General features: G+C 42.6%; 1 protein-coding gene across 1 annotated transcript in view; it reads right to left on the minus strand.

Annotated features, from left to right (window-relative positions):
* Positions 1–22,010, minus strand: part of hmcn1 (hemicentin 1) — a 219,447-nt gene that overhangs the window by 26,529 nt on the left and 170,908 nt on the right. Inside the window, exons 33-59 of the mRNA XM_080431586.1 lie at positions 21,648–21,756; positions 20,602–20,771; positions 20,178–20,332; positions 19,111–19,234; positions 18,707–18,808; positions 18,185–18,361; positions 17,299–17,450; positions 16,778–16,901; positions 13,456–13,631; positions 12,722–12,818; positions 12,157–12,279; positions 11,710–11,865; positions 10,774–11,055; positions 9,817–9,984; positions 8,094–8,207; positions 7,695–7,781; positions 5,936–6,127; positions 5,416–5,589; positions 4,837–4,950; positions 4,271–4,416; positions 3,907–4,057; positions 3,402–3,599; positions 2,615–2,728; positions 2,101–2,288; positions 1,342–1,438; positions 819–980; positions 136–249 (exon numbers count right to left, since the gene is read on the minus strand). Of these exons, the coding sequence (XP_080287712.1) occupies positions 136–249; positions 819–980; positions 1,342–1,438; positions 2,101–2,288; positions 2,615–2,728; positions 3,402–3,599; positions 3,907–4,057; positions 4,271–4,416; positions 4,837–4,950; positions 5,416–5,589; positions 5,936–6,127; positions 7,695–7,781; positions 8,094–8,207; positions 9,817–9,984; positions 10,774–11,055; positions 11,710–11,865; positions 12,157–12,279; positions 12,722–12,818; positions 13,456–13,631; positions 16,778–16,901; positions 17,299–17,450; positions 18,185–18,361; positions 18,707–18,808; positions 19,111–19,234; positions 20,178–20,332; positions 20,602–20,771; positions 21,648–21,756 (3,966 nt within the window). The remainder of the gene's footprint in view (positions 1–135; positions 250–818; positions 981–1,341; positions 1,439–2,100; positions 2,289–2,614; positions 2,729–3,401; positions 3,600–3,906; positions 4,058–4,270; positions 4,417–4,836; positions 4,951–5,415; positions 5,590–5,935; positions 6,128–7,694; positions 7,782–8,093; positions 8,208–9,816; positions 9,985–10,773; positions 11,056–11,709; positions 11,866–12,156; positions 12,280–12,721; positions 12,819–13,455; positions 13,632–16,777; positions 16,902–17,298; positions 17,451–18,184; positions 18,362–18,706; positions 18,809–19,110; positions 19,235–20,177; positions 20,333–20,601; positions 20,772–21,647; positions 21,757–22,010) is intronic.

Consider the following 22,010-nt stretch of genomic DNA (forward strand, 5'->3'; position numbering starts at 1 on the left):
CCCCCCCGTCCATTGAGTTCAATGGACAGGTGGTGCCATCTTGTGTATCTTTCTGTATTGTACACCCTGTCTCTTGTTATTTACATGAAGTGTATACTAGTGAGCTTTGAGTGCTGAATGCGACTGGGGACTGACCAAACACGGTGAGGTAGATGAGTTTGCGAGCCTCTCCTGCTGGGTTCATGGCAACGCAGCTGTACTTCCCTCCATCGGATATCTTGGCCCTCAGAATCTGTAGTGTCCGACCACCTAAGGAGGAACAATAACATAAATCAGACAACAGTGTCTAATCAGCTGAAAAAAAGTTCAATCTTTCGTAATTTTGTACATACTTTTGACAATACACTTTGACAGGTAGACCCAGGATTCGATTAGTAAAAAAACTAAAAACAGAGGACACTATACTGTGTATACTTCTTTGTATAGCACAAATAGACGATCTACAAGCTCACAACGCGTCGCATTGTGACACGTTGTGTGGATATTCTATTAGCACAATTCTTTCATTAGAAAAAGAAAAAAGGCAAGAAAATGTTGATTTTTTTTTTTACAAAATTGCCCCAAATAGGAATGCCAGTGTTAATGTGGTTAACATTTTTTATTAAATTATTACATTTTGATATTATAAAACATAAATAAATATCAGACTGTCTGTATTTAATTCAGTCTGAACAAATAAAATACAAATGAATGATCAGGGGGGACATCAGCAGCAGAGAAGCATGTATTTTCCCCCATCCCCCAGCAAATCAAACCCTGTATAGGCCTCAATTCATGTAAATTCCTCTGAATACCGATGGACCATGGCAGTACAGTACCTGGCATGATGAGTGCATTGGTGTTGGCCTGAACAGGCCCCCTGTCATTTAACCAGCTCAGGGTGGGAGGGGGGAAGCCAGTGGCTTCACAAGTCAACGATACAAAGTTGTTCACCACCACTGTCACATTCTCAGGGCTCAGGCCTACGATGGTGGGAGGCACTGGACGAAGGAAGAAGAATAGCAATACAGAAGTCAATACAGCACCTCACCTTAGACCCAGGGGAAATTTGATTTGAGCAAGTATAATATATGACAGTAAATATACTCCCCTCCCACACATGTAATACATACTACAGTTAATACAGTTGTCCCTTACTTACACAAGAGAGGTACTCTGCCTTATTTCTATTCAAATTGTTTAGTACACACCTTATGTATATAGGAAAATTATAATACTTTGTCTTTTACACCTAAAAACCTGTGATGACACAAGAAACTTTAAAGTAGAAGTTGAAGTACTTGATGTGATTGATTAACTTGCCAACTTCAGTCATGCATTGCTGTTAACACTGTGTCTCACCATGAACATTGAGGTTGAAGGATTTCTCTGAGCTACCAGCCACGTTGTCAGCCACACACACATAGCGCCCAGTGTCTGATACCTGAGCGTTCACCACCTGGGAGACAGATGGCAACACATGGGCTTGGGTAAGACCACAGATACATCATCAAGTGTGGCTTATATATTATGGAGTTTGCTTAGGTCTTAAACACACTAGTAGACATTTTTTGGTTTCTACCATTCAGCCATAGCTGAATGGTAGAAACAGAAGGTCTCCAGTTCACCTCCTAGCCCCAAGTGTATCGAAGTGTCCCTGAACAGGACACTTATCGCCTAACTGCTTTGTCCCCAAGGGGTCATCATAGCGAGCAGTGGCGTGATTTGCATAGGGTTGTTGGGTTATGTGAACCCATACTCGGACATCTCCAGACAGTACAAAGGTAACAGGATATTGTGCTAAGTTCTAAACAGATGTGGTCCCACGAGATTTGAACTCAGATCGCTGGATTCAAAGTCCAGAGTGCTAACCATTACACCATGGGACCTTGATGATGTTGTACTTCATTGTGTCAGAGAATGACTTTGCACCAGCTGAGACTACATTCTGAAAGTAACCCTTCTAAGCAATTCTTGGTTACTTTGTGACATACCAAAATATACAGTGTGACAGTTCGTGCTGCACAAGCAAATCATTTTTCTTCATGTGGAATTTACAAGCATTGTCAGTTACAGAGTCTTTTTTAAGGTCCATGCTTTCAGGCATTCCCCGGTACTAACCTGTAGAGTGCGCCCATTGGACAAGATTCTGTGGGTGCTGTCAGAGCTGATTGGCTGGCTGTCCTTTAGCCAGGTGATCTTGGGGGCCGGGTTTCCATCAACATGACAATCCAGTTGGGTGGTCTTATTGATCAGAACTGTCACCTCATCAGGAAAGTCGCTGACTGTTCCCCGGATAGAGGGGGGCACTGGAGGCACACAGAAGCCCGCTATACTTAGTGAACTAATACTTGACCAGGGTCGGCTCTAATTGGTCCCCTTTTTTCCCTCTACACCAAATCTGTTCACCGTAAATAGACGATCTACAAGCTCAGAACGCGTCATATTGCAAAGCATTGTGAGCTTGTAGATCAGCTATTTGTGGTCAATGTTCCCCCCAGAATATGGATGCTAGGGTTCAAGTGGTTAACAAACGTAAGTGTACTGCATACACAAAGTGTTATTCATAATGCCTCAATCACCAGTTCAATACAAAATCTTGCACCTTTGAGGCAGAATTAAATCCTCTACTCACGTAATACTCTAACGTCATACTGAATGGAGTCCTCTCCAGCCTCATTGACCGCCTCACACGTGTATCTTCCTGAGTCCTCAGCCTGGGCCCTAGGGATCTGTAACACACGCCCCCCTGAGGACAGAGGAACAAACACACATACGGTTTATGCTGGATTCGGCCTGGTCACTGTCTCATTGATCTCCCCCCAAACTCTCTCCACTCAAATATAAATATACATGCAAACACTCAAACTCAATCTCTATCCACCTGTTCCGCTGGAATTTACTGGGGCAAAGGCCTGGTGGGGGAAATATCCTGCAGAGGCACAGGAAGTAGGAAGTAGCAGCACAGTGTGTTTACATTTGCCAGCAGAACATAGCTGGTCACAGATCGCATACTCGCGATCTGTGCCTCCGCAGGATATTTCCCCCACCAGGCCTTTGCCCCAGTAAATTCCCGCGGAAACAGGTGGATAAAACATAAGAAACAAAGTAAAGAAGCAAAGAAACAAAGCAAAAGTCAGATAACAGGACAACAATATCAAATACACATAAAGTGTGTGCTCAAAAAAAGAAATAAAATGATGCAGAAAGTAACAACATAAAGTATGAAAAGCAAACAACTGCAAACGCAGTGCGAGAGCTCGGCCACCAAAGCCTGATTTATACTTGGTTACACCTGGTGTCATGCACAGAAAATAGAAGACCTACAAGTAAATGCTGTAGATCTGCAATTGATCTGCTATCAACCAAGAATAAATCAGGTAAAACGGTGCCATCTCTATCTCTGTCTCTTTCAGTCTCACCTGGCAGTATGAGCACTTTGTCGTTGGAGGCCAGTGGTCTACCATCTTTATACCAGGTGAGTGTTGGAGGAGGTACCGCATTGGTCTCACAGTAAAGCGAGATGGGATTATTAAGGATCACATCCTTAACTTCTCCACCACTGCCTGGGAACGAGGTGGGGTCTCTCACTCCATCAGGTCTATTGAAACTAGGGGGAACTAAAGAAAGAAAGAACATTGAGGTGTTTTTAAGACTTTGCCTGCAATCATTTCATAACTAAGTTAGATAGGCAATCAGGGGGATAATTTGATAACGATCAATAACAATACATGCACATTTTTATTAATGACTGTAAAGTCATTAATAAATTCTATTCCAATTCCAATTCTATGGAGCAAAACATTTTGCAGCACTATTATGACACCATAAACATTCCAAAACTCCCTAAACCAAACTGTGAGTGCATGAAAAGCACCAACAGTCCCAGTTTATACAGTATCACCATTCAATGGGAACCCAGTTCACCTTGTATATTTACATCAAAGTCCTTCTCATCCTCCCCGGCTATGTTGGTGGCAACGCATGTGTAGCGGCCGGTGTCTGAGACCTGGGCATGCTTGATCTGAACAATACGGCCATTGAATGTGATGGAGATATGATCATCTGCCCGCAGGATCTATGGAGAAAGAAAAGATAAGTCTGTGTGTGTGTGTGTCTGTGTGTGTCTGTGTGCAATATGTACTTCCTAATTGCTAAGGTAGATCGGCTATTTTCAGTGAGTGACAAGTGACAAGTAGAAATGACACAAAACATGTAGAAACAGCTCAATCAGTGGAGAAAATAGCTAACCTACAAGGCTTATAAGCAGTCAGATACAATAATATGCTACCTGTCCATCCTTGTACCACTGCAGAGCAGGTGTGGGGATGGCCTGGGCTTCACACTCCAACGTCAGGGTGTTGTTGACTGTAATCTTGACCTCTTTAGGGGCCAGGCTCTCCCCAGGGATGTCATTCTTATTGATCTGAGGTGGAACTGAACAGTAGAGAGTAGACGAGCATGACTTAGATTACATATTTAAAGGATAATTTACAGGATAAAAAAACTGGATAATCTTACATTGCAGCTTTTTGACAAACAGCTAATATCAGCTTTTATATTTGAGGTATTTAGACAGATTACAATTACTTTTAGATGTTGCAGTTATCTTTCAACATTTATAGGAACATGTTACATTATCTTAGTATTTTCACTTAGATCTTACATGCAAGAATATGTAACAAACCAAAGCTTTACATATGGCAACCCTAACCCTCTCCCTGTCAATCACATTTGATGGGCTGTTCAAAATGGGCTGTTCTTAAACACAGAGACTACAGTATGCCCATACAGTACCACACACTGAATTAAACACAGAACATACAAGTTCATCTTGGATTAACTGATGCCACTCACCATAAACTTTGACCTCATAGTTCTTCAGTGACTCTCCAGCCTCATTGGTGGCAACACAGGTGTACCTCCCAGCATCCTCCTCTTTAGCATTTAGAATCTGTAGGGTTCTCCCACCTGTCAAAGCAAAGTGAATGAATGAATACAAAATAAACTACCAGATTCTATTCTATTGCAACCAAATGGACCCTTCACAGGTCCATTTGGTTCCATCTGTACACTTTTTTTTCATGTGTAGCAAGAGGGAAAAAAATCACACCCAGTGTGAAGTGGGCGGTGTGGTCATCACAGTGGTCATCACAGTGATGGAAGCTCACTTAAAAAAATAGTTTTTTTTTTTAAGTGCATAGTCCTATTTATAGGTTATTGATTTCATCATGTGTCTCGCTAGCCAATCACAGTGCTGAATAGAGTCAGCCAATAGAGTCAGCCACTCACAGTACAGCTAGGGGTGTACTAATGCTAGGGGTGTACTAATTATGAGCCAATCACAGTACAGCGAAGGGTGTACTAATGAGGTGTCCCAACCCCACTTATAGGGGCGGCTACACCGCCCAAAAATGTTGACTTGATCCTCCATACCTGGAAGGACTCGGACGTTGCGACTCGATTCAAAGGGGACGCCATCTTTGAGCCAGGTGATGAGGGCAGGAGGGTAGGACTGGACCTCACACACCAGAGAGGTAGGGCTGCTCAGGGTGACTGTCACCTCCTCTGCAGAGCCCTCAGGACCAGAGCCATAGATGGTGGGCGAAACTGTCAGGAAGCACATTAAAACTTAGTCGACTCTTAAATCTTAATCATGTAATTATGTATTGACCTGACCAATGTTCATAATATTAATGCCCACCATTGTTTAGACTGTGTGCTTTAATCTGTTTCAAATGTTGTTTATTTTGTGCGATTAATTCACATTATTAGTACATCCACGCAGAATGCAAATATTACATGGAGATAAAGGAGTGTAATGTTTTTTTCAAAATAAGGTAGATTTTTTTCAGCGAATCAAAGCATCAAGCTGTATGAATGAGGCATCACCAAATTAATAGTTTGGTGTGAAATATTTTCCGGTGTGCGAGGACCTTTAGAGCGGTGTTCTTACCCTGAACATTGAGGTTGAAATGTCTGCTGCGGTCCCCTGCACTGTTGGATGCCAGGCAACTATAGCGTCCCGTGTCTGCCACCTGGGCACTAGAGATTTGGAGAAAGCGACCGTGAGACAACACCTGGTGTCGTCCATCAGGCACCAACAGCTGCCCGTCCTTCAGCCATTTCATATCTGGTACAGGGTTACCTAGAGAGAGAGAGAGCCATGGTTAACCACATGAAGCCCGGTGTCCCTATTCTGGGAATGTCACACAGTAATCTGCAAAATGTTACACACATGAATGAGAGGGGGACTGTCTGTCAAGGTTATGTACAGTAGCATCATGACTCTTCTCAATAATTTGTGTGGACGTTCCTTATCCATCCTACCAAGTTTAAAAGGTTGTCTAACCGACGAGGATGGGATTCGAACCCACGCGTGCAGAGCACAATGGATTAGCAGTCCATCGCCTTAACCACTCGGCCACCTCGTCTTACTGTACAAATAATATACATTTTTTTTTTTTAAATGTCTGGGTGTGTATTTAGTATAAGGAAAAATGCTCTAGAAAACCATAGATCTTGTCTGTGTAGGTTTGTCTGTCTGTTAGAAAAGCTGCTACAATTTAACCATAGTAAACGGGCTTGGTGAAATCCATACATGCATACTGTTTCCGTTTCCGCACTGGGATTTGTCAGTTTGTATTTTTATATTTTGGCAGGTTATATCTAGCCAGACAGACAGACAGACAGACCAAATACACACACAGACAAGAAGACCTTAAAAAAATGATTTTGTTTTTGTTGCATTTTACAATGTACAGTATGACGAGGTGGCCGAGTGGTTAAGGCGATGGACTGCTAATCCATTGTGCTCTGCACGCGTGGGTTCGAATCCCATCCTCGTCGAAAGACATTCTTTGTGCGACAGAAAATTATTGAAGAGTCATGATACACAGAACTTGGATCCAAGTGGTCGCCCCATGATTGACGTGTGTACAGTATGCCAACTGTAAAATAGAAGCTGGCCAGGGTCCCCAAGGGCTCTATAGTAAGTCTGTAGCTTTTTTCCTCCCCACCAAATCTCTTTGCCCAAATAACCGATCTACAAGTTTACAACGTGTTGTAACGCGTTGCTTTCTGAGCTTGTAGATCGGCTATTTTCGGTATAGGGTATATAGGATTTAAGTGTTTATTAATACAACTCCGTGATCTCCCAATAAAATCTGAACACCGCTTTATATTTTAAAGGTGCTGTAAGTGATAATCTTTTGTTGAAATAAGTGTTAAATAGCTATATATTCCAATAGTAATCATTGAGTCGAGTGTTTGCTCAGTAACAGGGGTCCCCCCATCTCTCCAGCTCTTTAGTGAACAGAAAATACATTTTCAGCTCGGGATATCAATTTCATCGACTCATGAGAGAGAACTCATACAGGATACAGAAAGTGGAAGTTATGGAGGAAAAAAAGAGCAGACAAAACTGGACCTGAAAAAATATAAAATTGAAGCTGACAAATGGGTTCTCCTGACTGGATGAAATTGGCGATGCACTATATTGACCCATTAAAAAAGCTGGAGAGACGGAGAGAGACCCCTGTTACTGAACAAACTGTATACCTTATATCAGAATGCAGAGTTTTAACCTTTTAACAAAAACCAAAAAACATTTTGTTTTAACAAAAAAATATCTGTTACAGCACCTTTGATTTATAAAATGTTTATGTTATTTTAAAATAAATGCAGAACATGTTGCAGTTGCAGATATCACTTACCTGTGGCCTCACAGGTCAGAGTTATATTGTGTTTCTCCTTCACTTTAGTGTCAACCACAGTCCCCTCATCCACAATGGTAGGTGGCACTGCAAAAAAAAATTAAGATCGTTAAAAAGCAATGAAAGGACTAGTTTTAGCTAGGCCATAGCTAGTCATGTAATGTATTTATTCAGACATGGGTAGAGTCCAGGGTATGACAAAGAATGTAATAAGCAATACATGAATATTACTAAACTTTTGTGTTTTGTCTAGTGACATTCAGTAACATAGCAGATTGAAACTTCTTTTCAGGACACTGGATTTTGTCAGTCGGGTCATTAGGAACAGAGTAAAACAACCAGCCAAAACACATATTCAGTCATTATTTATTCATCATTGATGTGGGGTTGGTTACTTACCAAGGATGTCAAGGTCAAAGTTTTTCCTCTCCTCTCCAGCGATGTTAGATACAATGCAGGTGTACCTCCCAGCATCCTCTACTGCAACATGCATCAGACGCAGGCTCCGCCCTCCTTCACACCCAACAGGACAATTATTGGTTGAATTCACTCATTTCACAGACATTTTAACCACTTAAACCCCATATACTTAGGGTGCGTTCGGAAATACAGCACTGAGCGCACTGGCCAATACAAACTAATAGGCGAGTGCGCTCCGGTGCGCAATTTCCGAACGCACCCTAAGTTACATGGGGTCCCCCAAAGTCCTGTACTAAGTTTGCGCCTTTCTCAACACCAAACCTCAGTTACAAGCTCAGTTACCATTTTCGCAGACAAGAATAATGTGGATAAAACAAAACAAAACAAAACTAGAAAAAAAAACTAGAAAAAACATAATGCATTTCAATTGGCCCAAAAAGAAAAAAAAGAAAAAGAAAAAAGGGAATCCCTGAAGATGTCTAAAGACAAAGTGCTCCAACAACATTGCTGTACTGCAGTCAAAGATAAATGACCCCTCCACACAATCTACCTCATTAAGTGGAGACGAGTGGGACATTCACAGCTGTTTAAATATACTCTAACTAATAAACTGAGATCCCAGGGTATTATCCTCTCCTTACAAAGAAAGAAAAACAGGCTATTACTGTATGTTAAATGTCTCTAAGAGAGCCACCTGAGCAAATAACTAACAAACACTGACACAATGTTAGTCTTACACATTACACTTCTCAAAACGTACGCGGTAAATCCTAAGTACACTTTTCATCTCAACTTTGAGCAACACGCTAAATGACCCTATGAGAATTAATCGTACTGAAACACAAGGCCTTGTGCGTGCTTGTGGAATAGGACAAGCACATCACCATGCAGGATTTGAACCAAGAGTCACCTCAACATGAGCCTACATCTCTGTCCACAGAAATATTACTTTACAGACACAATTGTCTATAAACCAGAGAAGTGGCCTGTCTGTAGTCGCAGTAGTTTGCATCCCTTATTTCAGTAGCATGGGAATGACATTTTATGGTTCCTAAATCACTTCCATTACACTGACCAAATGGGATTACCCAGACATGTCTGTGCACGGCCTGGTTCTTTTAGATCTTCAGTTGGAGAAAAGAGGTTCAGGGGTCAGATCGACACAGCCGCGGCCACTTATTCATTCGCTGAGCTCCCATTCCATCTTGTTAAATGGTGCAAAAACAATACACTTCTCTTCCAGGGGTTTGTCTCTGCATAGTACATCATGTTCTGTTAACTGTGTTGGGTTTGGCCCCAGTTTGAACGATCACATTACACCTTATTACCACTGATGCATTGCAACTGCTTGGCCTTTGAACTGTAGCTGGGAAGACTGAGATCTCACTCCTCTGAGCTATGAAACTGTTTAATATCTTTAACTACGTAAGCCCTTTATACTTCATCGTATGATGAATGGTGAAGATATTTTTGGAATAGTTTTTTTACTTCTTTTATGTTTTGCATTTTTTTATGTTCTTTCATTCACGAGACACTACATAAAAGAGTATACCGCATAATCTTCATGCTAAGTTCTAAACTACAAAATAGTTTCATTGATCTGAATTCAAACTGGACTTCAGAGGAATATTGTAAACACAAAGATTATCACACCACTTCACCATGACTCTCATCATAGAAACCAGATCCAATCGGAGCTCACCTGACAGGACGCGAACTGAGCTAGTGGCTTTTATTGGTCGACCGTCCTTCAACCAGGTGATGGCAGGAAGTGGGATGCCCGAGGCCTCGCAGGTCAGAGCCACAGGATTCCTCACCACGACGCTGACATTCTCAGGCACCAGCACCTGACCAATAATACTGGGTGGCACTGGACACAGGACAGACACAAAGAATGGACATTAAAGAGATGGACAGAATTGCTGTCCAGACGCGTACTCTTACACTATACTGTACATCAGAGTTTCACAATGAGTCCAGCTGTGCCTTGGGATTTTGTGACAACCAACACATTATTATAGGTGCAATATATACACTTCTCTGTCCCAAAAGTTCAGTACTTTGTACTCACTCATTTCCCATTACAGAGAGAAATTATACACTTTTTCCTACAGCACCTGGTGACTGGCATCCCTATTTTGGCAATATCATTATAGGCGAAAAATGTTCAAATTTAACAATAACATTTAAAAAAGCTAAAATAGCAGATCTACAAAAAAAATTTTTTCATGATGACTTGTTTGAAAAAAAAGTTGAAGTATGAAATAATAATAATAATAACAATAATGTTTATTGTCCCCAAGGGGAAAATTGTCTTCACAATAGGGCTTGGTTAAACTTTTTATTTGGCATTAGTAAATATAAATAAATGAGTAATGACAGTGATAATGAATACAGGTGTGCAGGTTTGAATACAAAAGCACAAAAGGCTCGTCATGTATTGCGCACGCACGCACGCACGCACGCACGCACGCACGCACGCACGCACGCACGCACGCACGCACGCACGCACGCACGCACGCACGCACGCACGCACGCACGCACGCACACACACACACACACACACACACACACACACACACACACACACACACACAATCTATGACTAAGGAATATGACACTCTAACAGAATGCTTTGACATAAGAAGTTAATTCCTACCATGTATGTTGACATCATGCTTGCTGTCTGCCTGCCCCGCCACATTAACAGCGATACAGGTGTAGCGTCCCGTGTCTGACACCTTGGCGTCTTTGATCTGCAGCAGCCTGCCCTCGTTCAGCACCTTTGCCCCATGCTGGCCCGTGATGGGCCGTCCGTCTTTCAGCCACGTGATTGCTGGACGTGGAACGCCATCTGCCGCACACTGGAGGGTGACGTCACCTCCTTTGGTCACGGTGACATCATTGGCTGTGCCTTCGCTGCGTCTGATGGAAGGGCGGACTGAAGTAAGAAAAGTGGGTGAGTGATGGACATGCTCCCCCCGGAGAAGTTACTCACATACACCGTAAAATCATCTGTCTTAATTTAACCACATGAACCCTAGTGTCCCTATTCTGGGGCGAACAGTCGGTGAAAATAACACATCTACAAGCTCACAATGCTGTGGCAATTTTGGTGTAGAGAGAAAAAAGGGAGTGGACAAAGCATAGAGCCCTGTGGGACCCTGGTCAACTAAGTATAGTATATATAGGGTTTAATTAATTAGTTAACTCTCAGACCCAGATGGACCCAAATTTCACATAATATATCTTTATTTTTATTACATTTTTCTTAACATCTGTAGGCTATATTTTGATAAGCACATCTCAATTGGAGGGGATTTGGGGTGGGATAGTGGGGTTGATTTATAATTCATATATTTATATATTTATAATATAATTTATAATATGTTTCATTCTGTCTAATAATGTGTAAAATCGAGAAAATGCCAATAAAAAACACATTTGATAAAATAAAATAAAAATAAGTAATGACTTCTTTCTTGGATTGCTCAATGTTACTGTAGTTCGACCTGAAAGTGTAAATCTTTAAGGTATAGACAAATTAAACTCTTTGAGTGACCCAGAGGTGGTTGCTGTTGTGGTAATGACATACCATAGACCTGCAGGCTGTACTCCTTGGAGGCGGTGCCTGCTGCGCTGGTGGCTGTGCAGGTGTAGGAGGCTGCATCTGTCCTCTCAGTGCTGGAGATCTGCAGCTGACGGCCACCTGACAAAACCCTGACTCGCTGATCTGACTTAAGATCTGCTCCTAGGGTTAGAAACACACATGATCAATACAAAGTTTACGGTACATATGCAGGGAACGCGCAGAGAATGATTTTTACGGTATAATTTGTACACTAAGATACACGCACACACACACACACACACACACACACACACACACACACACACACACACACACACACACACACACACACACACACACACACTCTCACACACACACACACACACACACACACACACACACACACACACACACACACACACACACACACACACACACACACACACACACACAGGTCACATATATTCTTACCATCCTTCCTCCAGGTGAGGCTGGGAGGTGGAATGCCACTGGATTCACACACCAGAGTGATCAGACTTCCCTCAATGACAGTGAGTGGAGAGACCTCCTCTGAGCCACGGATACTAGGAGAGACTGTAATAATGACAGGAAACCAACAGGGGGCACTGTTACCTTACTCAAGCCTCAGTGATCTCAGTACAGAATAATACATGTTCTGTCCACAGTGGTACAAGAAAAAAAATTATGCAAATCCTCCCATCTTCCTATCCACTGATCTCAGATGTATCTGCAGTTCCGAATATATAAATATCAGCAAACAATAGCAACAATTCCTGCTGGACAGAGGACTCTCATCACTTCCACTTCCAGCTTTATCAATGACCTCTATCAATTGCTATCAAATCCCCAGCGGGTTCAACAAGTACAATCTAATTTCTACAGTTTGTACTCTACAGTACAAACATTGAAATTACGCGACACATGCAATGTGTGTACTTGTAAATCTACTATTTTAGGTGAAAGACACAATGTGCAACCAAGTACAAAACAGGCTTAAACTATTTGATGAGCATACCCCACACATTGAGGTTGTAGTTCTTTTCTGTCTTGCCGGCAATGTTGGTGGCTTCACAGGTGTACCTGCCAGAGTCCTGCACCTGGGCACCGGTAATCTGACAAACAACATTCACAAACAAGTAAGATCAGCGATACAGAGCACCAAAGTCTGAGGTAATTTACGCATCCTACCTGGGTCACGTTTTTTTCCCCCATTCAGAATTCCCATAGACTTGTTTAATTTCGAGTCAAATAAGAACTGTGTTCCAAAAATGAACAAATGAGAACGGCAGTTTGCCTCATATGGATATGAAGCATCAACTGAGATCTCTGGATTTTGTGTGTGTAAGTGCTTGTGTGACACGGTGCCGGCAGCTTGTGCCGGTGCCACCTCACAATTAAAATGATATATATCCCAAGACACATAAACGTAATAATTTCATTTATAATTATACATTTCTCTACTGTCCCAGAATTGTCCCAGACCGTATCTTTGTCCCTGGGGCAACAGGATATCCTTCATTTTGAGGGCTGCATAACCCTAGTGTGCTTATACCGTAATCAGACATGATACAGTAAGGACAGATATGTACTACATATAGTAATCTAACAATAATATAATGTAATAATAATATTATTATATTATACTACAGTATATTATCATATATTATAATAAAAAAATCTATAATATATATATTTTACTCAGCTATATCATGAGGCAAATACAGTACTAACACAGTGACCTGGCCTTACCTTGAGCAGACTCCCATCCTCCGACACAGTGAGCCCTGGCTTCCTGAAGAGGGGACGGCCATCTTTGCGCCACAACAGAGTGGGTGGAGGGATGGCGTCACTCTGGCAGCGCAGCTCCACTGAATGGCCTAGCATCACTGTGGCATTCGCTTCCTCCCCCATGATGTTTGGCGGCACTGTGGCACATTGAACAAAATAATAACATAAACCAGTGGTTCCCAAACAGTGTGCTGAGGAACATTGGTGTACCGTACAACTATACAAAAAATTATGATTTTTTTTATTTATTTACGATATCAGTACTTATTTGCCAATATACTGTAGAGGCAATATAATATATTCCCTATAAAAATATATTTTAACCACCTTTTTACTTGCCCTGTGGTGTAAACACTTGAAAACCACTGGTCTAAACAGTCCAAAAATAATTGAACAAAGAGGTTCACCCAGTGTATATGTTACAGTATGATTGGAGAACCAGTACGATTGAAGAAAGCGCGCTCGTTTTTACCACCCACCCAGCACTAGAGGGAGCCACAAGCCAGGCTTGTGCACAAACATATATGGCCACACACACACACACACACACACAGTCACACACACACACACACACGCGCACACACACGCGCACACACACGCGCACGCGCTCATGCTTTTTTTGGTTTATTGAAAGCAGGACTGTTTAGATACTTTTATTGTGTTCTGGCTTTTGTTTTACTTTCTCCCTGACACACACACACACACACACACACACACACACACACACACACACACACACACACACACACACACACACACAGTGATCCATGAAAAGAACTATTCTGTCCCTATCGGTTTACAAATCAAACGGCGCTGAGTCGACTAGTGGAGCGTCGGCCGGTCACCGCGGGCACTCGCGCCTGGAGGCGCGAGGGCGCGCTTCCTCGGCCTCAAGCTCCACTAAGTCGGCGCGCCGTGCGTGTGAACGCGTGTTCAGCGTTCCCCTCATAGATATTATGGTTCCCCTAGCGTAGCTTCCTGGTTGCTATGTGGGGGGGAACAACAAAAGACAGGTCTCCGTCGGCGCATCAAAGCCCTGCCTCTCCGCGCTCTCCTTCTCCTCCTCCTCGGAGGAGGAGAAGGAGAGAAGGAGAGGACGGGACGGTTTAAAACGCGAGGAGGAGGAGGAGGAGGAGGCTCCTCTTCCTCGCGAGCCTCGCGTAATAACCCCCCGCCTCGCAGCGCCGTCCTCCTCCTCCTCCTCGCGAGCCTCGCTAATAAACCCTGTCTCGAAAAGCCCCGCCTCGCCCCGAAGGAGCCCCGTGCCTAAAAACGAGCGCTCTGTCTTCAATCGTACTGGTTCTCCAAACGTACTGTGACATATACATGAGGAAATACATTATATTAAGCAAGATGTTCTATGGCCTTTCATTTCCAGAATCTCTGGCAGAAGGTGAGCCCAAAGACTTCACAGCATTGTTATACAATAGGTACTGTAATCTCCACATCTTACTCATTCCATATCAAAATACCTTGAGTCTTTAGATGTTCATTTGAAGCTCTTTTAAAACTAAATTGTTCTTAGACAATGAAAGCACCGTTGGCCGGATTCAACATCTTTTGAAAGTAATAACAGCCAGATCTGGTTCATTTCCAAGACGTTCCATGAAACCTAATATCCTAACGTAATGTACTTAAATGGTCACAATCACAGAAAAGTAACTCTGAAGTTGATTTTGATGTTTATTTTCCCTTTAACTATCTGAGTGCCATGGCAACGAATGTTAACTATTGCGGACTGATGCCAAAAAACTAGATTTCCCATGATGCATTTTGCACTTAAGTGTGCTGAGACCCAGACGTTGACCTTAGTGCTTCAGACAGAAACCATTAAACGACTGATTCAGAGCGACAATTCAACAATTGTCCACAGGTCTCCACCCTTCGTGTGACCGTCTCTGTTATGAATGTAAAACTATCCTCTTAAGAAATTAGCTGTAATTTAGTGTTAGGATGGTAATTTCACCTCAATCGGATTTCAATCAAAGACTACTCATTCTACTTAAGGTCATAGTCTTTTGTAAGGCAATAATTACCCCCCCCCCCCTCCAAAATCTGGCTTGGTCTTAAAAAATGACTGCCAACCAATTTCCTGTGCATTATGTTTGCTGGACAGATGGAGCGCATGTCACAGGGGAAGGCCCTCATCCCAGTGTTTGTCCAGACACAGGAAGCTGAATGGTAGCAATTACCACAACAAATCTGTCTTTATTTATCTGGACAGGATCTTTTGATCTTTCTGAAGAAATACATGAAACATGTTTGTATTTCACATAGCCTTGTTCAGTCAAGCACTGTCACACAAATCAATGAGTGCACATTCACACACATGCGCATGTGCACGCACATGCACACACACACACGCACACGCACACGCACACGCACACACACACACACACACACACACACACACACACACACACACACATACACACACGGCAGTCGAATTCTCCACTTACTTCTCACCAGAGTAAATGCAGTAAAACTGATTGAGATTAGACTTGCTTAGACTTGTCTAACTACTAATTGGCTGTCAAGGTCAGCTCCATGAGCAAAACTGACAAGGTTTATTGAAACACTAAACTCCATCAAACCACACTTCCTCTCCATATGCTCTCTAGTCAAAGGGTCTTTCGACAATCATTCAAGTGTTTAAGTACAAAGTATATACAGCCTTCATTTGCTGTGCTGATGGACACTCCACAGTCAACCAGAACCATACGTCACATATGTCCAGCTTTACTAAAACAACAGAGTACTTCAACCAATATGATTTATTTCAAATAACAACACAAATAAAGAACAAACAATATGAGCAAAACAAAAGCTCATACATAAAGTTTATTATATTCACAGTGTTTGCCAAAATGTACAAAGTTTTAATAGTCAAAGGGAAAGACCTCCCATATCCCTGTAAGTAGGAATAGGTGAAAAACAACCCCACATATTACACCTAAAAAAGTTATACATACATGTACTGTACATTATGTATACACTTAAAAAGACCCCAAAATCCATTTTGGGGCAACAATAATAATGACTTTTCACATTGAAGGATTTATGAGAGAGAGCATTTAACTACTTAAGCCCTACAGTATATTATACATGGTCATACAAAGGTGAAAATAGCATAATAATAATAATCTATCATTTCACAATGCGTTGTGACCTTGCTTGTAGCTAATTGTGTTACTTTCAAAATGTTTGGAAATGTAACATTTTGGGGGGAAATGTTTAAAGTGGTTAAAGTCATTGAAATGATTTTAGTTTTAGCATGACTCACCGTACACCCGTAGGTCATATTCTCTCTGTTGTTCGCCTCCAGCATTGACGGCCACACAGGTGTACCTGCCTGTATCACTGACCTGGGACCTGCTCAGAGACAGAACCCTACCACCAGACAACACCTACACAGAGATGCAAACAGATCAGAAAACATACTGCACACACACACAGAAATATAATGGATACAATCACAAACGCATGCACGATATGCGCGAATGCGCACACATAGGGCTAAGATAGTGAATGAATGAATGATGAATGAATGAATTTAGATGAAAATCCAATCTAATGTAGTCATGGGAATGAAATAAGGTACACTTCTGAAACAACCACACTGTATTGTATTGAATGTATAATGTTCTGAGAAATATGAAGATTTAATGTAGATGACCAATCAATCTGAATAGACGTTTGATCAAATAATACCACTGTATCCTCAGATTCCTCACATTGCCAATAAAATGTCAAATGACATGTATGTATTCAAACACTGATGGACACAACGGTAAATATGGGTACCTGAATGCCATCTGAGACGCTGGTCACAGGGCTGCCATCTTTGAGCCAGGTGAGGCTGGGCAGGGGAACACCGGAGGCTTCACAATCCAGCTTAACAGGCTCGTTCACAACCACTGTGACCATGCCTCCTCGGCTGGAGATGATGGGAGGCACTGCAACACCACAAACAGGAGCAAATATTCATGTTGACGTATGTACTGTATGGCAACCACACACAATCACCACATGTAAAACACGCCGATACCCAGTGGTGGAAGAAGTACAGTACTCACATTATTGACTTCAGTAAAAGTAACCATACCACAGCTTAAAAAAACACACACGCACACACACACACACACACACACTCACACACACACACACACACACACACACACACACACACACACACACACACACACACACACACACACACACACACACACACACACACACACACACACACACACACACTCTTTCCTCTCTACATGTATTGGAAGATTAGTCAATGTAAGTTTAGCCTCCTGGAGATAATGACTCAAAAGTGTGGGAACTTTGGACACGGAGAGCCCGTGGAGTTTTATCCTGAATGATTCATATGGATTTCCATGTGTTTAAATTATAGTACACTGAATAATGTCCTCTATACATTGCTCTCCAAGGAAAATGGGTCTATACTTTTGGCAGCCCTATAAAGCCATTGGCATGCTCTGAAAGCAACGCTATAGCTGCGCGGTACTAACTACACTCATCTGGATGGGCACAGTCCCAGAACATTTCTGCCTCTGCTCCCACTCCCACATACATCTGACCAACACATTGAACCGGTGGGCACAATGTGCTATATTGTCTGATTCACCGTTGAATATTTCACACGGCTATATAGCAATCTAGAAGATTTTCTCACCGTACACCTGCAGACTGTGGGACACCTCAGCAACCCCAGCCACATTGACCGCCACACAGCGGTATAATCCAGTATCTGACAGCTGGGCACGCTCAATCTCCAGCACCTGGCCACGCTTCAACATGGTCATCCCAGCGGCACTGGTCAGGGGGCGGCCATCTTTATACCATGTAAGGGCTAAGCAAATAGAAATGACATGAGGAAATTATTCTGTTTTAAGTTTGAGACCTCATTCACGATGCGGGGGTATGCACAGATGATCCTTAAAGGCTGGCGTGTCTGATGAATTGACTGAACCACACATTAGCTTAAATGCAACCCATGTCAAGTACAAACCCGCTGACCAACAGCGTAGAGACAGGAACTCATACTAAGACAGTAGCAGGAATTTCAAGCGGTTTGTTTAAAATGAGGAAAGGCAGGTGGGAGACATGGTCTCTACTCAGCAGTGGAGGGCAACCACCTGGGAGTGAGTGAGTGTGGGGTTGTGTACAGTAAGCAGGTAACGTAGTTGAGTCTTACCAGGCAATGGGCTGCCTGTGGCCTTGCACTGTAGCTGGGTGGAGAAGCCAGACACGATGGTCTGGTTGAAGATCTCTCCAGAGTAGGGGATACTGGGCGGCTCTAAGGAAGCACACAGACTAAATGACTTTCAAGAACAAGAAATTACAGAGATGTCACCACCTATTATACCCTTAGTCATATACTAAATAACAGAGCAAGCAGGGAACAGAAAAGGAAAAGGAAAAAAAGAGAAAAGAAGGAGAGATAGACTTTCTCAGGAGACAGAGGAATTAAGAGATTAGATAAGGGAGATGAGAGACCGTAGTATATTTCGGGTATTCATATGTTACCATGGACACTGAGGCGTATGTGTATCTATATGTTACCATGGACACTGAGGCGTATGTGTATCTATATGTTACCATGGACACTGAGGCGTATGTGCTGTTGAGCCTCCCCAGCTGCGTTGGTGGCCACACAGGTGTACCTCCCAGAATCCTCCAATCTTGCCCGTGTGACTTGCAGTGTTCTGCCTGAAAGCTCCAGCTGTGAAAAGCACACATACAGTGCGTGCTTACTATAAGATACAGTATGCTGAATATTGTGAAAGCCTTAGTTCATGCTCTAGTCTGTGAGTTGTCGTGGCCGAGTGGTTAAAGCGATGGACTAGAAATACATAGGGGTCTCCCCGCGCAGGTTTGAAATTCCGCTGACAACGGTGGAACATTTTCATGTATATGATGGGGTTGTGTAAAGATGTACTAGTTATATGCTCTGTCACAGAGAAGAACAAAGCCTGTGCAAGTACAACATGCTCTTGAATAGGAGTATGGTGACACAATACACCTGCGATTACAATGCCCTGCGTGAGGCCAACATGCTCACTAATTCCTGTGGCTGCCTCCCAAATCTCTATCCTGCTGTGTCCTCACTCCAGAACCGGAAGTAGAAGACAGAAAGCCATTTTTACAATCGTTACAAGTCTCCTATTCCTGCTCCAAGGAGTGAGGGGTGAGTATTGGGAGGCATCTGTGGATCACTGGCTTCCTTCAAAACAGGCCTGAAAATCCATCTTTCAGGAGGCTTAAGGTGGAGGTAAGCTCCCCTCTCCCATGGAAAGGTGACGGCATTTACTGCCTACATGTCATATGGGATGATGTTAAACTGCAGCAGGGCAAATGTAATTCTTTGTTACCTCTCTCCTCGCCTTGTTTCTGCCCTGCATCCGCAATGGGAGGGGCTAAGACCCAAGGACAGGGATGCAACTTGAGGGAAACGCAGATTTAATCTAGAGGCCTGGCTGGGACACAGCCATTGAATATCACTGAAATGTTTTTTTTTTGTAAGCACTGAGACCAGAATGATGTGTTTAAAAATGAATCTTAAAGCAAAGGTTTGAGAACCTCTGCCATAAAGGTATATAGCAGATGCAGACTGTGACTTTTGACTTGTATTTTGAATGAATAAATGAATCGTTCCACCAGCCAACCTTAAGGTGCTCCTGTGCTGTGTCAACAGGTCGTCCATCTTTGAGCCAGGTGATACTGGGAGGGGGTATGCCACTGGGCACACACTGCAGGCTGATGGACTTGTGGAGAACCACGGAACGCTCAGCAGGCCCTGTGCTACGGATGGTTGGAGGGACTGGACAGGTGGAGATTAGAGACTATACTGTAACATCTGCATGACCTTTGCATTACATTAGAAAGACACAAAAAAGTCCAAAAATAGATATTTACCTCAGGGGAGAGCTCTCCAATTGCTTGCATTAGAACCATAAATGACACTTAAAAAACTGTAAACCAGTGAATAGTAGTTCATGCAAAGGTGAGTTGGTAACGCTTTCTTTATTAATTTCTACGTTTAATGGCAAAGTAGGCCACACAGCGTTTAAATATTAAAGTTTCTTTTACCATGAACAACCACATTGAAGTCCCTCTCATGCTCCCCGGCCTCATTGGAGGCTACGCACTGGAAACGGGCCGTGTCCGAGACGTGAGCACGGGATATGATGAGCCGCCGTCCGCCGGCCGCCACTCGCAACCCCTCGCCCTGTCTGACTGGCTTCCCATCCTTAAACCACCTGGAATGGAAGATTTGTACCGCAAACATACACAGAAGAATCCTCAGCGTCAAGTTTACAAATGTAACCAAATGGACCTTTTGGTTACATTTGTACACTCTCAGAGTTACAAATGGATTAAAAAAACGGGAATAGATTGTTCCATGTACAATTTGACTACATTTATATTTATACCTATTAATAGCTGATTCAACATGCAAATCTATCTATCGTGCAGAGAGTCAAGCATAAGCTTGAATCTCTTTATTCCCGTCTAATCTTATTTTTATATATTTTTTTATTCTCATTTCGCTTTTTCTGTATCTGTCCTGTGTTTCATACTGTGGTACTTAAAGGGGTAGTTCACCCCCCAAATAACTTTTTTTCTATTGATTACTGACCCCATGGAGACTTGAATTCATGGATATTTATTTGTTTTTGTCGCATTCCTTCCTTTATTATTTGATTATAATAAATTTAGCCCCATTGATTCCGGTAGGAGACACAAATGCATTTGTGTCTCCTACCGGAATCAATGGGGACACATTTATTATAATCAAATTATTGGCTTAGGAATGTGACAAAAACAAAAAAATATCTATGAATTCAAGGCTCCAGATGGTCAGTAATCAATAGAAAAAAAGTTATTTTGGGGGTGAACTACCCCTTTAACACTGAGAATTTTACTAGGTACATTATACATATCAGGCGTGTGTGTGTGTGTGTGTGTGTGTGTGTGTGTGTGTGTGTGTGTGTGTGTGTGTGTGTGTGTGTGTGTGTGTGTGTGTGTGTGTGTGTGTGTGTGTGTGTGTGTGTGTGTGTGTGTGTGTGTGTGTGTGTGTGTGTGTGTGCGTGTGCCTGTGCGTGTGTGTGTTGTGTGCATGACAGAGGTCTTACGTGATGACAGGGGCAGGTGTTCCTCTCGCGTGACACTCCAGTTCCAGAGGGTTGTTGATGATCACGGTGCTCTCTGTGACTTCATCTCCTCTATCAACAAAGGGAGGCACTGGGAGACCACAACATTAACCCATTAAGTATCCAAACTTGCTATATCAGTGGTGCTCAAACGTTTTCATGTCAAGGACCCCAAAAATGTATATGTATTTGGCTGCAGACCCCCATCTCAAAATAGTTAGTTCCAGGGAGCCCCAGAAGGTAAGATTTGAGTTAAACTGTTAGCTTTAAAAAATGTATTGTCATCTGCTTTTACACCGACATACAGTATACATGGAAATTCTAAAACATTTAGAAGGAGGGGAT

The sequence above is a fragment of the Gymnoscopelus braueri genome, assembly GCF_963280865.1.
Source record: "Gymnoscopelus braueri genome assembly, chromosome: 6".
Taxonomy (NCBI): domain Eukaryota; kingdom Metazoa; phylum Chordata; class Actinopteri; order Myctophiformes; family Myctophidae; genus Gymnoscopelus; species Gymnoscopelus braueri.